The 16,284-nt window shown below is 40.7% G+C and overlaps 1 protein-coding gene across 1 annotated transcript in view; it reads left to right on the forward strand.

Annotated features, from left to right (window-relative positions):
- Positions 1-8,476, forward strand: part of ANO5 (anoctamin 5) — a 137,627-nt gene extending 129,151 nt beyond the window's left edge. Inside the window, 5 exon segments of the mRNA XM_077453611.1 lie at positions 55-260; positions 2,386-2,413; positions 2,416-2,548; positions 4,988-5,093; positions 8,112-8,476. Coding sequence (XP_077309737.1) covers positions 55-260; positions 2,386-2,413; positions 2,416-2,548; positions 4,988-5,093; positions 8,112-8,336 — 698 coding nt within the window. The 3' untranslated portion in view covers positions 8,337-8,476.
- Positions 8,477-16,284: the final 7,808 nt, after the last annotated feature.

Here is a 16,284-nt window from a genome sequence, read left to right on the forward strand (position 1 = left end):
CTTTTCCATGAATATTTTGGAGGGTTTTTACCCGACTTTCTTCTTTCCTTCTAGTCATTCAGTTTGGGTTCATCACCCTCTTCGTGGCCTCCTTCCCGTTGGCCCCTCTTCTCGCCCTGCTCAACAACATCCTGGAGATCCGCGTCGATGCCTGGAAGCTCACCACGCAGTTCAGACGACCGTTTGCGGCGAAGGCTCACAGCATCGGAGTGTGGCAGGATATCCTCAACTCGATGGCCATCCTGTCCGTGGTGACCAATGTGAGTAAGAGGACCTGTCTCTCCTCATCCTTGCTTGGAAAATGTGAATGCCAAAAAAGTAACCATGAAAAAGGCTGCATTTCCCTTTGAGAAAATAATATGCTCCTCCCCTTCCCCACCCCCACACTAGCAGAGTGTAATTTAGCAACTGATCAGCAGATTGCACAGCTAAAATCTGCAGTAATTTAGCAAATGATCAACAGATTGCACAGCTAAAATCTGCAGTAATTTAGCAACTGATCAGCAGATTGCACAGCTAAAATCTGCAGTAATTTAGCAACTGATCAGCAGATTATACAGCTAAAACCTGCAGTAATTTAGCAAAATTATCAACAGATTGCACAGCTAAAATCTGCAGTAATTTAGCAACTGATCAGCAGATTATACAGCTTAAATCTGCAGTAATTTAGCAAAATGATCAACAGATTGCATAGCTAAAATCTGTAATAATTAATCAATTGATTAGCAGATTGCACAGCTAAAACCTGCAGTAATTTAGCAACTGATCAGCAGATTGCACAGCTAAAATCTGCAGTAATTTATCAAATGATCAACAGATTGCACAGCTAAAATCTGCAATAATTTATCAACTGATTAGCAGATTGCACAGCTAAAACCTGCAGTAATTTAGCAAAATTATCAACAGATTGCACAGCTAAAATCTGCAGTAATTTAGCAAAATTATCAACAGATTGCACAGCTAAAATCTGCAGTAATTTAGCAAAATTATCAACAGATTGCACAGCTAAAATCTGCAGTAATTTAGAAAAATTATCAACAGATTGCACAGCTAAAATCTGCAGTAATTTAGCAACTGATCAGCAGATTATACAGCTTAAATCTGCAGTAATTTAGCAAAATGATCAACAGATTGCATAGCTAAAATCTGCAATAATTAACCCTTTAAAGTCCACATTTTTCAATGCGTACGCGTGACTCAAAATGTGTGTTACCAAAAGGTGGAGCAGAACGTTAAAGGGTTAAGCAACTGATCAGCAGATTGCCCAGCTGAAATCCGCCATAATTTAACAACTGATCGGCAGATTGCACAACTAAAATTTGCAGGTATTTATCAACCAATCTGCCGATCTGTTGTTAAATTACGGCGGATTTTAGCTGGGCAATCTGCTGATCAGTTTATTTTTTTGCAGATTTTAGCTGTGCAATCTGCTGATTGCACAACTAAAATATGCAGTTATTTATCAACCAATCAGCAGAGTGCACAGCTAAAATCTGCTATAATTTAGCAAATGATAAACAGATTGCACAATTAAAATATGCAATAATTAAGCAACTGATTAGCAGATTGCACAGTTTAAATCTGCAGTAGTTTAGCAAAATGATCAACAGATTGCACAGCTAAAATCTGCAGTAATTTAGCAACAGATCAGCAGATTATACAGCCAAAATCTGCAGAAATTTAGCAATTTATTAGCAGATTGCACAGCTAAAATCTGTAATAATTTAGCAACTGATTAGCAGATTGCACAGCAAAAATCTGCTGTAATTTAGCAACAGATTAGCAGATTGCACAGCAACTGATCAGCAGATTGCAGAGCTAAAACCTGCAGTAATGTAGCAATTGATCAGCAGATTACACAGTTTAAATCTGCAGTAATTTAGCAACTGAGCAGCAGATTGCACAGCTAAAATCCACAGCTCCCAATTGCTGGGCAGGGATCCTGGAGATGTTTGCATATAATACTCGGGGGGAATAGCAGTGACTGACACAAGCCACACAGGGCATAGAGAAAAAAAACGATTGATGGCAGAAGAAAGTGAATAAGTGTGAGAGGTGGGCCAATGATAGTACAGATCAGAAGGGGGAGGGGGAGGGGCTGATGACGTTCAGACACATGAAATGCACGCAGGCTCAAAATTGCTGCTACAGCTTCAAATATATAGTTATCTGAATACCTCAATGAGGAAATGTACAGCATTTTGGCCACTAGATGGGGCTAGAGGAATGAATCTGATAGAAAACATATAGTGGAATTGTGTTTAGTGTTGCTGACGCGTTTTATGAATAGACCAATGAATGTCACCCAGTCGGTGGTTTTACATCGATGCCTCTTTTTTTTTTATCTTGTATTTTATGCTGATTTTTTTTTTTTCCCCCTTTTAGGCTTTTATCGTGGCTTTCACCTCCGACATGATTACGCCTATTCCGAAAACGAGAGGATCCCCATGTCCGGCTACATCAACAGCAGCCTCTCCGTCTTCAACGTTTCGGACTTTAATGAGCAAAGCATGCCGCTGGAAAACCTGATGAACGTCACCCAGTGCAGGTGGGAAGATCGATCGCTCCGTCACCCGAGTCTTTTTTTTTTAAATCTGTTCTGAATATAGGATTACAATTCATCATAGAGCTGAGAATGGTTTTCTGTGGGCCTTTGGTAGAGATTTCCCTTCACTTCCTGTCCCTCGGCCACAACAGGAAGTGAAAAGGAAAATCCCTCCAAACGAAGGGAATCCCTAGTTGTCGTCAGAATTGGTGTCCCCCCATTGGATGATTTCCTCTCTATTACTTCTCTGGGGACAACCCAAAGATTGGGATTTGGTGATAACTGTGACATGACAAATAGAGGGGGTGAATCCTGATAATGGGGGGCACACACGGCGATAAAAACCTGACAGGGGTTCTGATCCCTCTCCGCTTTATCCAAAACTAAACACAAAGTTCTGCCTTTAGTTATACTTTAACCGCTTACATATACGCAAAATCGCGTACTTGTAAGTGATTTCTTTCTTCGAGGCCTGGGGTGTGCGTGCGAGCGTGCCACCGGTGACCCGCTCCTGCTGTGACTGGACACAGCGGGAGCCAATCAGTGGGTCTCGGGAGGATCTGATGTCCACTGGGACCCGCCGATCGTTCTCGAGGCAGACAGAACTGCGATCAGCCTATGTAAACAAGGGAGATCACCGTTCTGAGGAGAAGATGGAGATCTTGCGTTCTTGCTAAGCAGAAACGCGTATCTCCGTCTTCTCCTAGTTAAACCATCCCCCACACAGTTGGCAAACACTCCCTAGGAACACAGTGAACCCTTTGATCGCTCCTGATGTTAACTCCTTCCCTGCCATTGTCAGTACAGTGACAGTGCATTTTTTTAGCACTGATCACTGTATCTGTGTCACTGGTCCCCAATAAATGTCCGATTTTGTCCGCTACAATATCGTCCCTCAATGATCTGTAGCCCCCCCCCACCCCCCCCCCCCCCCCCCAGTGCCGGCAACACTCATGCAGCCCCAGACCACGACACTCCCACCACCATGCTTGTCTGTAAACAAGAGACGCTTGTCTTTGTCCTCCTCACCTGGTTGCCCCCACACACGCTTGACACCATCTGACACCAAATACCTTTTATCTTGGTCTCATCAGACCACAGGACATGGTTCCAGTAATCCATCTCCTTAGTCTGCTTGCCTTCAGCAAACTGTTTGCAGGCTTTCTTGTGCATCATCTTTAGAAGAGGCTTCCTTCTGGGATGACAGCCATGCAGACCAGTTTGATGCAGTGTGCGGCGTATGGTCTGAGCACTGACAGGCTGACCCCCCCACCCCTACAACCTCTGCAGCAATGCTGGCAGCACTCATACGTCTATTTCCCAAAGACAACCTCTGGATATGATGCTGAGCACGTGACCTCAACTTCTTTGGTGGACCATGGCGAGGCCTGTTCTGAGGGGAACCTGTCCTGTTATACCGCTGTATGGTCTTGGCCACCGCGCTGCAGCTCAGTTTCAGGGTCTTGGCAATCTTCTTATAGCCTAAGCCAGTGATGGTGAACCTTGGCACCCCAGATGTTTTGGAACTACATTTCCCATGATGCTCTGGCACTCTGCAGTATAGTGGAGCATCATGGGAAATGTAGTTCCAAAACATCTGGGGTGCCGAGGTTCACCATCACTGCCTTAGGGTCTCCACTCGCCCCTCCTTACATCACATCTGTGACCTCCAGTAGAATGACTGACTGTGTCACACACTAACCTGTTAATGCCTGTAGGCTTTGGTCCTCCTCGTCCCCCGCGCCCCCTCCTTGCAGATCCTTCCAAATTTGCTGAAAAGGCGCCAAGCACCGTGATGTCACAATTCACTTGACCAGCTGTTTAGGCCACCCCGAGGCCCACTTCAGTGAGACGGGGGGCCTCCCAACTCTGCCTGAATACAGCCACGATAAGGTCCCCTGTCCCTTGTAATTTAGGTAACGCGTTAGGCAACCGGGAGGCCCTTCGTGAGCTCGAGGCCTTTAGATCCATCTCTATAGAGTATGGGTGGAGATTCAGATTCCTAAAAATGCCCGTTCTTCACTAGTACTCCTTTAGCTATTATGCTTAACGCATTTCACCATAGGACCAGAAATCCACCTTATTCCGAAATACCCATTCCAACTAATTTTAGCAATCTATTCAATGTTCATTAATAAATTTGAAGTTCCCAGCCTAGGGGTAGACACCACATGATATTTGCTGTTACTTTGCTTGCTACTTTGTTGGAAAACCCGTCCTCTTGTGTGCCCCTCTGAAACTGGTTTCACTTTGCAGTTTGACCCTTCCAGCTTCAGAAACCAACCACATGTTATATAGGCTTTACATAGATCAAGGCCTCACTGTCATTAGAGAATATAGGAAAGTTCTAGTTTAGAATGGAGTTTCTATCAGTAGAGAAGCCTTGGTAGACCTCCAAATCCAAGTAAAGTTTCTTTGTTTCTTTTTTTTTTTGTTGACCAGATACCGAGATTACCGCTATCCTCCGGAACACGAGAGGAAGTACCTGCACACCATGCAGTACTGGCACGTCCTGGCCGCCAAAATGGCCTTCATCATCATTATGGAGGTAAGAGCGATGAGGCAACCATACCACCAACTTCAGAGCATTGGAGGAAAGATTCATTGTGCCGGACCCAGGCAAACCAGGCAGAGTAAACTTGGCTTTCTTCGAGAAATAAAATTCAAAAAGGAGAGGGGGCGTAATCTCAGAAATGTATAAAATAAAATGGATTTTGGAAATAGGAATAAAAAAAACATTTTTTTTTATTCCACTTAAAGGTTTTGAACGTAAGAGATACATCCTAGATAAAAAAAAACTTCAACAACATTTCTAAGATGGATCTCTTGCGTACAGCTCCACTGCTGTTGTTACTGGCAATAACTGGCTGTCAAAATGACAGCCGGGTATTGTTTTATATTAGACTGGAGGATCCGCTGTCATAATGCATCCACTCATGTGTACGATGCAGACAATCTGCAAGTCAGTACAACGTAAATACAACGCAACAATGTATTTAATTGCATTTACTATTTCATTCATATGCAGACCAAGGGTGTGATCTTCTATCTGCATATGACATTCAGTGACAGAAAACTTGCAAGTAAAAATAAAATAAAATATATTCTCATTTAATGCCTTATTTACCATTCTTAAACCTAGTCAGTGCTAATTGACTTATTCCTCATCTTCTGCCCTTGGCTATTTTTTCTGATTCTTTTTCTTTCTTTCTTTTTTTCTTTCTTTCTTTCTTTCTTTTCTTTCTTTCTTTCTTTCTTTCTTTCTTTCTTTTTCTTTTTCTTTCTTTCTTTCTCTTTCTTTTTCTCTTTCTTTCTTTCTTTCTTTCTTTCTTTCTTTCTTTCTTTCTTTTTCTCCTTTCTTTCTTTCTTTCTTTCTTTCTTTCTTTCTTTCTTTCTTTCTTTCTTTCCTTCCTTCCTTCCTTCCTTCCTTCCTTTTTTTTTTAGATATTCTTTTAATATTTTGTTTTTCATTTCATTAGGTTTATTTTTTAGGTGTCACATAATAAAGTGTTAAAATATAAAAAAAAATAAAAAAAATGTTTATTTGCAAATTAATGCACCATGCTTTGCCCTAGAAACAGCTATTTTAATCAGATTAATTGCAGAACAAAACGTTAACATTTTATTTGCTGTAAGACTATTTTTTTTAACTACCACTGGTATAGAAAAAAAAAATAGCTTTTTCCTATTTACATTTTTTTTATTATTATTATCCATTTTTCAATTATGATGGTTATGAGAGCCAAAATGGTTAAATTACTATGCATCTAAAACTGTTTTTGTTTGGGGTTTTTTTTTTTAGATTTTGTTTTGGATAGAGGTGAAGAGAAAGGTTAAAATCCTTTATTTTTATTATTATTATTTAGTTCTGGATAGAGAAGGGAAAGGCTAAAACCCTTGTGTTTTTTTTTTTTTTATTATTATTTCGTTTTACATAGAGAAGAGTGTGTATTTTTTTTTTCTTGATTTACCGTAGTTCTGGGTAGAGGAGAAGGGATAGGGTAAATCCTGGTCATTTTTTTTTTTTTTTTTTCCTAGATTTAGTTTTGGATAAAGGAAAAGGTTAAAACCCTTGTCTATTTTTTTTTTTTTTTTTTTTTTTTTTTTTTTTTTTTGGGGGGGGGGGGGGTTTAGTTCTGGAAACAGGAGAAATGATAAAACCTTCTTTCTCTTTTTTTTTATTGATTTTTTTTCTGCCAGTGTTTCATTGATTACCCTTCAATTCCTGTCTTCCAAACACAAGAGTTTTCAGTGGTATACCTGTTTTGGTGACAACTCAAACTTTGGATCTCCATCCCTTGCAGTCCAAGTGAAAGTGGTCACCAGAACAAGCGGAGAGGGCTTGGTGGCTCCAGTGGAGACACAGACAGCAGTAGAAACCGAATACGGATTCTAAAGCTTCCTTTTTCTTAATACAAAATGTTTTGGCTTTAGTTCTACTTTATGGTCGAGTAACCATCACCATGTGAATTTATGTCCTTCACCGAGTGAATTCATGTCCTTCACCGAGTGAATTCATGTCCTTCACCGAGTGAATTCATGTCCTTCACCGAGTGAATTCATGTCCTTCACCGTGTGAATTCATGTCCTTCACCGTGTGAATTCATGTCCTTCACCGTGTGAATTCATGTCCTTCACCGAGTGAATTCATGTCCTTCACCGAGTGAATTCATGTCCTTCACCGAGTGAATTCATGTCCTTCACCGAGTGAATTCATGTCCTTCACCGAGTGAATTCATGTCCTTCACCGTGTGAATTCATGTCCTTCACCGTGTGAATTCATGTCCTTCACCGAGTGAATTCATGTCCTTCACCGTGTGAATTCATGTCCTTCACCGTGTGAATTCATGTCCTTCACCGAGTGAATTCATGTCCTTCACCGAGTGAATTCATGTCCTTCACCGAGTGAATTCATGTCCTTCACCGAGTGAATTCATGTCCTTCACCGAGTGAATTCATGTCCTTCACCGAGTGAATTCATGTCCTTCACCGAGTGAATTCATGTCCTTCACCGAGTGAATTTATGTCCTTCACCATGTGAATTTATGTCCTTCACCGAGTGAATTCATGTCCTTCACCATGTGAATTTATGTCCTTCACCGAGTGAATTCATGTCCTTCACCGTGTGAATTCATGTCCTTCACCGTGTGAATTCATGTCCTTCACCGTGTGAATTCATGTCCTTCACCGAGTGAATTCATGTCCTTCACCGAGTGAATTCATGTCCTTCACCGAGTGAATTCATGTCCTTCACCGAGTGAATTCATGTCCTTCACCGAGTGAATTCATGTCCTTCACCGAGTGAATTCATGTCCTTCACCGAGTGAATTCATGTCCTTCACCGTGTGAATTCATGTCCTTCACCGAGTGAATTTATGTTCTTCACCGAGTGAATTCATGTCCTTCACCGAGTGAATTCATGTCCTTCACCGAGTGAATTCATGTCTTTCACCGAGTGAATTCATGTCTTTCACCGAGTGAATTTATGTTCTTCACCGAGTGAATTTATGTCCTTCACCGAGTGAATTTATGTCCTTCACCAAGTGAATTTATTTCCTGCTTGCAGCACGTGGTGTTCGTGGTCAAGTTCTTCGTGGCTTGGCTGATCCCCGACGTCCCGTCCGAAGTGAAGGCCAGAATCAAGCGTGAGAAGTACCTGACGCAGAAGATCCTTCACGAATACGAGTTGTGCAAGCTGAAGGAGAAGCTCTGCGAGAAGGACAACTGTGCCGAGGTGGCCAAGGAGGTCATCGCCTCGGAAGGGAAAGCCCAGCTCTCCTCAGCCATGTAGCAGAGGCCAACCTACCTTCTAAGAACACTCGTCACTTTGACGCCGTATACAAGGCCATGAACTAGACTTTGATCCTATGTCTGATGACGTAACGCTGAAAGTGCTGAAACCAAACACTCTACAACATTTGTTATTTTTTTTTTTTGCTTGTGTATGGTGGTCACCAAAAAAATCACTGTGCCGCATATCACATATCACACTGCATTTATCTGCAACCTGCCTAATGTGTCTAACAAAGTCACCGGCTTTACGGGAAGCCCTCCAAGGGCCACAAAGCGTCAACGTAACACCAAACCAACAACCAACCAAAGCTTGAGTATTAAAGCAGAACTCCAGTATGATTGATTTTTAAGGGGGGACTTAATGTAGCCATTAGTCTTCACTATTGGTCCAAGCAGCACACCGGGCCACTCCCATGCAGTCCCCGCATCACCGTTGCTCCCCCACCCATCACCATACCACAGGAAGGAGAAGAATGAGACTTGAGTGGTCACATGACCGCTACATTACATTCCTTAAATTAACGTATTCAGATATGTAGGCAATAAGGAGACTACATGGTCCAGGGGGTAGGGGAGGGGGCTGGGGGGAGGGTTACCTAAATGCCTGGAGTTCTGCTTTAAATTTGGCATTTGTGAGTTCATTGAGGGATCCCGACAACGACTTTGACGTGGCATCGCGCCAATATCATTTCGTGGCCTATAATTCTATTCTGAGCCATACGCCTTTTTTATTTTTTATTTTATTTTTTTCCTTTTCCACTCTACAATCCTCTTGTAGGCTTTATGACCGTCAACAGGGTTCAAATTCGGCAAAATCTTCTAGTCTTGAAAAATTCTAAAGGTAGCCAACAATGTGACTTATTACCATGAGGTATATTTTATTATTATTTTTTTTTTTTTTTTTTTTATATTTTATAATCAGATGTGCACTATATGCATTATTTTTTTTTCCCTACCATTGGGGTTTTATTTTCCTACCACAGGCCTTTCTCTTATTTGCAGAAAAAAAAAAAAAGGTTTTAGATCAGCAAGTCAAAAATGTGATGGACCTAAAAAAAAAACTGCTCGTCTTAAGTACATTTGGGTTTATTTTTGTAAGAAAATTTAAACAGTTGTACGTTTTTGTTTTTAAGCACTGCACATATAGTTCAAAAAGTCCCTTTACAGATAAATGCCATATTAATTTTTTTTTTCTTTTTTCTTTTTTTTTTTTAAATGGAACTGTTGGTTGTGAATTTTTAAGCCATGCACCTTTATTTTAACAAGTTCTTTAAAAAAAAAAAAAAAAATACAAAATTAGCCATGGCACCTCCAGAAACTTATTTTTGTTTTCCATGGAACTGTTAGCCTTTGTTAAAAATACTTTTAGATCGGGAATGAATGAATGAATGAATGAAATATTTGTATAGCGCACAATGCGAACTGAATCGCCTCTAGGCGCTGTCAGGGTCTCTAGCGCCTCTAGGCGCTGGGAAGGCAAACATTTGATGACTTTTTATGTCTATCGCATTTTTGACATGCCAGTCTAAAAGTATTTTAACAATAGCTAATTGTTCCATGGTTCCAATTTGTTTGTTTCAAGTACAATTGGATTTTTTTTTTTTTTCAAAGAAAATGTAAACATTTTTAAACATCGCATCTTTATTTCAAAGTCCCTTTAAAAATAAATGCACCATTTTTAACTTGGAAAAAAAAAATAACAGTTGGTAGTGATATTTTTTTTTTGAGCAGTGCACCTTTATTTTAACAAGTTTCTTAAAAAAAAAAAAATACAAAATTAGCCATGACACTTCCAAAAAGTGTTTGTTTTTCTTTTTTTTATGCCATAGCACTAGTTTTATTTAATTTTAATTTAATTTTTTTGAGCCATTTTTAAAATACTTTTAGATTGATAAATCAAAAATGTGATAGACCTAAAAAACGATCTATTTGTTTTAAGTACAATTGGAATTTTTTTTTAAAAGAAAAAGTAAATAGTTGTATATTTTTAAGCATTGTATTTTTATTTCAAAGTCCCTTCAAAAATAAATGCAAAATTAGTCATTTAAAGAGAAAAAAAAACAGCAGTGCACCTGTTTTTAAAAAGTAAATTTTTTGAAAAATTTTTTTAGGTCACACATTAAAATAAAAAAATATATATAGATTGCACCACAAACAAACATCAATCTATTAAAGTAAATTTGGAATTTTGTTTATAGAAAATGTGAACAGTTATTTTTTTTTTTTTTTAGGTATTGCACCTTTATTTAAAAATAAAGTCACGGCACCTCGAAGCATTTTTTTTTATTTATTTTTTATTTTTTTATTTTTTTTAGCAAGGGGTTGTAGTTTTGCGACTATTGCAGTCACAATATTTATTTTCCGGGCAAAAGGTTCTAAAGGACAACTCTAAATATTGGTTGAAGGCCAGCCGACATTTCCTGAAGGACGGTTATTGACAGAAAGCAACCTCAAGGCGTTCTTCAGTGATCTGTGTGTTGTGTCACCGCCATACAGGAAGTCATCATCTACATATCTCAGTTTCCTGTGGACGCCATTGGTAGCGAGTGTGGTTATTGTTCAGGAAATCGTGTGGTTTTGGCAGTTCGAGCTTTTTTTTTTTTTTTTTATGTTTATGGTTTGTTCTTTTTTTGGTTTTTTGTACCCAGGGCTACCTCACGGAAGTGCTTTATGTTCCAGTGAGAGCATTTTATGAAGAATTTAACAGCAGTGACTGTTTTGCATGAATAAATTCTGTGTAAAGAAGAAGCTACATTTTATTCCTATTTAAAGTGATGTTTTTGAAATTTTTTTAAACGTCTAATGCCAAGACCCTTCTGTGTTATGTGCCTTGTTTTTTTGTTTCTTTTTTTACGTGTAAACCTGTATAAATGCCGTGTCTTAAAACTGTACATTTGTATTAGGATAAGAAGCCTTAAAAAAAAAAAAAAACGCACTCTTACTATATATAATTAATAAATATATATATAATTAAATGTATATATATATATATATATATATATATATATATATATATATATATATATATATATATATATATATATATATATATATATATATATATATAATATATTATTATTTTTATTTATATATATATATATATATATATTATTAATTTTATATATATATATATATATATATATATATATATATATATATATATATATATATATATATATATATATATATATATATATATATATATATATATATATATATATATATATATATATATATATATATATATATATATATATATATATTATTAATTTTATTTATATATATATATATATATATATTATTAATTTTATTTATATATATATATATATATATATATATATATATATTATTAATTTTATTTATATATATATATATATATATATTATTAATTTTATTTATATATATATATATATATATATATATATATATATATATATATATTAATTTTATTTATATATATATATATATATATATATATATATATATATATATATATATATATTATATATATATATATATATATATATATATATATTAATTTTATTTATATATATATATATATATATATATATATATATATATATATATATATATATATATATGACACATTTATCATTTTTGCACCAGACTTTGTACTTATTTAATCATCAATATCTGTAACATTATAACATTATCTCTTTTACCACAAAAAAATGTACACTGCAATTTCCCAAAAATCATAAATTTGGGCATCAAAAAAAAAAAATGGTGCTAAAAGAAAAAAAAAAAATTTGTGTTTGAAAAAAAAAAAAAAATTATTAGTGCTCCAAAAAAAAAAAAGAAATCCACTGTCTAGCCCAAGCCAGATCCATCTCCTGGTTCTCCATTTCAGTATTTTGTCTGTTTATGAAAAACAAACAAAAAAAGTACTCTTTTTTTTTTTTTTTTTTTTTCGATATATGCATGTTATGTATGGCGCCCCCTTGTGGCCACTCAGAGAAGCAAAATTTTCAGCAAGTGCTTCCCACCCCGTACATAATTCTGTGCTTCCCGACTTGTATCCGGTTCACCGCTTACCTCGATATTTAACTCCTGAAGTGCCTGCGAAACGTTCCCGTTGTACATTGCGGTGATAATACATGTGTATATATATATCTATATAAATGTGTATGTCTGGGATATGGGAGATTAGAGGGGCAGGTACATGAAAAATCAAATTTTTTTTGGGTACACAGCAGACTGAGACCCCACGTGGCTTCTTAAATTACACTGCGAACTCTCTCTGCTGTGTTTCATTTTTTTATTTTATTTTTTGTATGTTGTAAATTTTCCTAGAGTTCCAATTTTTCAAACTTTAGATGCAATTTTTTTTTTTTCTGTTGATGGTGGATATTATTTTTGGTGTTTTTTAGAGATTTTTATGGTTATTAGACTGTTAATGGATGAAAAATTGCAATCGATGGCAGATATTCGCACCTTATGTGAACGGTTTGATAATTTACTTACCCCAAAATAAAATGGAAGGAGATTTTTATCCAAATTTACTGTCTACAGCCTATTCCAATACATGATTTTTTTTCTTTATGTTGCTTTCTTAGGTTCTCCTTCTGTTCTCCTTAACCATCATTGTCCACCAGGTGGAGCTAATTGCAGTTGCCAAAAACTGCAGATGTGTAGCCGAGACCACAGGAACTCAGCCTCTGCAGCCATGTTCCCAACTCCGCCCACCTGCGCCCGTGTTCCCAACTCCGCCCACCTGCGCCCGTGTTCCCAACTCCGCCCGCCTGCGCCCGTGTTCCCAACTCCGCCCGCCTGCGCCCGTGTTCCCAACTCCGCCCGCCTGCGCCCGTGTTCCCAACTCCGCCCGCCTGCGCCCGTGTTCCCAACTCCGCCCGCCTGCGCCCGTGTTCCCAACTCCGCCCACCTGCGCCCGTGTTCCCAACTCAGCCCGCCTGCGCCCGTGTTCCCAACTCCGCCCGCCTGCGCCCGTGTTCCCAACTCCGCCCGCCTGCGCCCGTGTTCCCAACTCCGCCCGCCTGCGCCCGTGTTCCCAACTCCGCCCGCCTGCGGCCGTGTTCCCAACTCCGCCCGCCTGCGGCCGTGTTCCCAACTCCGCCCGCCTGCGGCCGTGTTCCCAACTCCGCCCGCCTGCGGCCGTGTTCCCAACTCCGCCCGCCTGCGGCCGTGTTCCCAACTCCGCCCGCCTGCAGCTATATTCCCAACCCCACCCGCCTGCAGCTATATTCCCAACCCCACCCGCCTGCAGCTATATTCCCAACCCCGCCCGGCTGCAGCTATATTCCCAACCCCGCCCGGCTGCAGCTATATTCCCAACCCCGCCCGGCTGCAGCTATATTCCCAACCCCGCCCGGCTGCAGCTATATTCCCAACCCCGCCCGGCTGCAGCTATATTCCCAACCCCGCCCGGCTGCAGCTATATTCCCAACCCCTCCCGCCTGCATTTATATTCCCAACCTCGCCCGCCTGCAGCTAGATTCCCAACCCCGCCCGCCTGCAGCTATATTCCCAACCCAGCCCGCCTGCATTTATATTCCCAACCCAGCCCGCCTGCATTTATATTCCCAACCCCGCCCGCCTGCATTTATATTCCCAACCCCGCCCGCCTGCATTTATATTCCCAACCTCGCCCGCCTGCAGCTATATTCCCAACCCAGCCCGCCTGCATTTATATTCCCAACCCAGCCCGCCTGCATTTATATTCCCAACCCCGCCCGCCTGCAGTTATATTCCCATCTCCGCCCGCCTGCGGGTGCGTTCCCATCTCCGCCCGCCTGCGGGTGCGTTCCCATCTCCGCCCGCCTGCGGGTGCGTTCCCATCTCCGCCCGCCTGCGGGTGCGTTCCCATCTCCGCCCACCTGCGGGTGCGTTCCCATCTCCGCCCACCTGCGGGCGTGTTCCCAGCTCCGCCCGCCTGCAGCCGTGTTCCCAGCTCAGCCCGCCTGCAGCTAGATTCCCAACCCCGCCCGCCTGCAGCTATATTCCCAACCCCGCCCGCCTGCAGCCGTGTTCCCAGCTCTGCCCGCCTGCAGCCGCCTTCCCAGCTTCGCCCGCCTGCAGCCGCGTTCCCAGCTCCGCCCGCCTGCAGCCGCGTTCCCAGCTCCGCCCGCCTGCGGGTGGTTCCCATCTCCGTCCGCCTGCAGGCGCGTTCCCAACTCCGTCCGCCTGCAGGCGCGTTCCCAGCTCCCCCCACCTGCGGCCGTGTTCCCAGCTCCGCCCACTTGTAGCCATTATCAGGGACTTTTTCTCTTCCAGCTAAACTTTCCTCTTATTTCAAAAGCAATAAACAGTGCAGCAGCTATAGGGAGACTCCATAAGGAGTCAGCGGCTTCGATCTCTGAGAGCGATAGGACTACTCACAGCTGAAATGGCAGGTTTGGGTGGACTAACCCTTTTAAATAAATTCTGCCCTCTAAAAAGCATAAAGTTTAAAAAAAAAAAAAAAACCTGTAGAAACATTTTATCCCGACCAAGGACAATGTACATAACACGCATGCCAATAAAGAAATATGGCCGCCTCTTACAAAGCCCATAATATTGGGCGAAACTCTCCGGGCAAGCCGATGCCAAGAACTGACAGGGTTCATCCTACACCCCTAATTGTCAATCCAAGAATGAAAAAATGGCAACAGCCCATTAAAAAAATTAGATGTAACTTTATTGTTCTGGACACGCATAGAGTTCCCTCGTGGGACATCCTCCACTGCTGCGTTTCACCTGAATCATCTCTAAGCCCAATGTCATGGGTGAAATGCGTCAGCTGGAGAAGATCCTAGGAGGGTCTATGTATAGAAAAAAAATTCTGTGCCAATGTCTCAAGCATTCGCAAAGCCAGCAGAAGTAATTGCCGTAATTTGTCTAATATGTTTACATCCTAAAATGACCAGCTCCATCTAGTGGCTATATTGTGGCATTTTCCTGTAATACTCCAATCAGAAAAATGCTGCATTATGGCCACTAGATGGAGATAAGAATCCTATGACATAAACATATTAAATCATTAGCCATAATGTGACCTGCTGATTGAATTCCTGATTGGGGTATTTCAGTAAAATTACACCTTTTGGCCACTAGGTGGGGCTGACGATCATAGGAACAGTAGATCATCAGCTCCATCTAATGGTCATAATGCAGTATTTTCCTGAAATCTCTAAATGTGGCAGGACTGTGTTCCTGATTGGGGTATTTCAGTAAAAGGACACCTTGTGGCCACTAGGTGGAGCTGCTGATAATTGGAATAGTAGAGCATCAGCTCCATCTAGTGGCCATAATGCATTTATTTTTCTTGAAATACCTAAATGTGGCATGATTGGATTCCTGATTTGGGTATTTCAGTAAGGCTCGGTTCACACTGGAACTGGCTGCGGATCGCACAGGAGCGCTGTGCGTCCCCATTCTCCAGTTCAGGGACGAATAAGGGCCAAATCTTTGCCTGAATTCCGCCCTGAAACTGAGCTAAAGTTGCACTGTGCAGTGCGCTCCGCAGCCGCCCCGGAGATATGTGAACTGGCTCCATAGAGAGCCTCTCACATTCTTCTGCTATGCGATTTGGATGCGAAGAAACCTGCATCCCATTCTCATAGGTGTGAACGCAGCCTCAAAGGACACCTTATAGCCAGTAGGTGGCGCTGATGATCAAAGGAATAGTACATCTTTAGCTCCATCTAGTGGTCATAATGCAGGATTTTCTGGAGATACCTAAATGTGGCACGACTGTGTTTCTGATTGTGGTATTTCAGTAGAATTATTCATTATGGCCTTTAGGTGGAGATGACGATCATAGGAATAGAAGATCATCAGTGCCATCTAGTGGCCATAATGCAGGATATTCCTGAAATACCTAAATGTGTGATGATTGGGTTCCCGATTGGGGTATTTCAGTACAATTACTCATTATGGTCACTAGGTGGAGCTGATGATAATAGGAATAGTAGATCATCAGCTCCATC

Source organism: Lithobates pipiens, unplaced genomic scaffold (assembly GCF_037356315.1).
Source record: "Lithobates pipiens isolate NorthernLeopardFrog02 unplaced genomic scaffold, aLitPip1_a1.2 Scaffold_24, whole genome shotgun sequence".
NCBI lineage: Eukaryota > Metazoa > Chordata > Amphibia > Anura > Ranidae > Lithobates > Lithobates pipiens.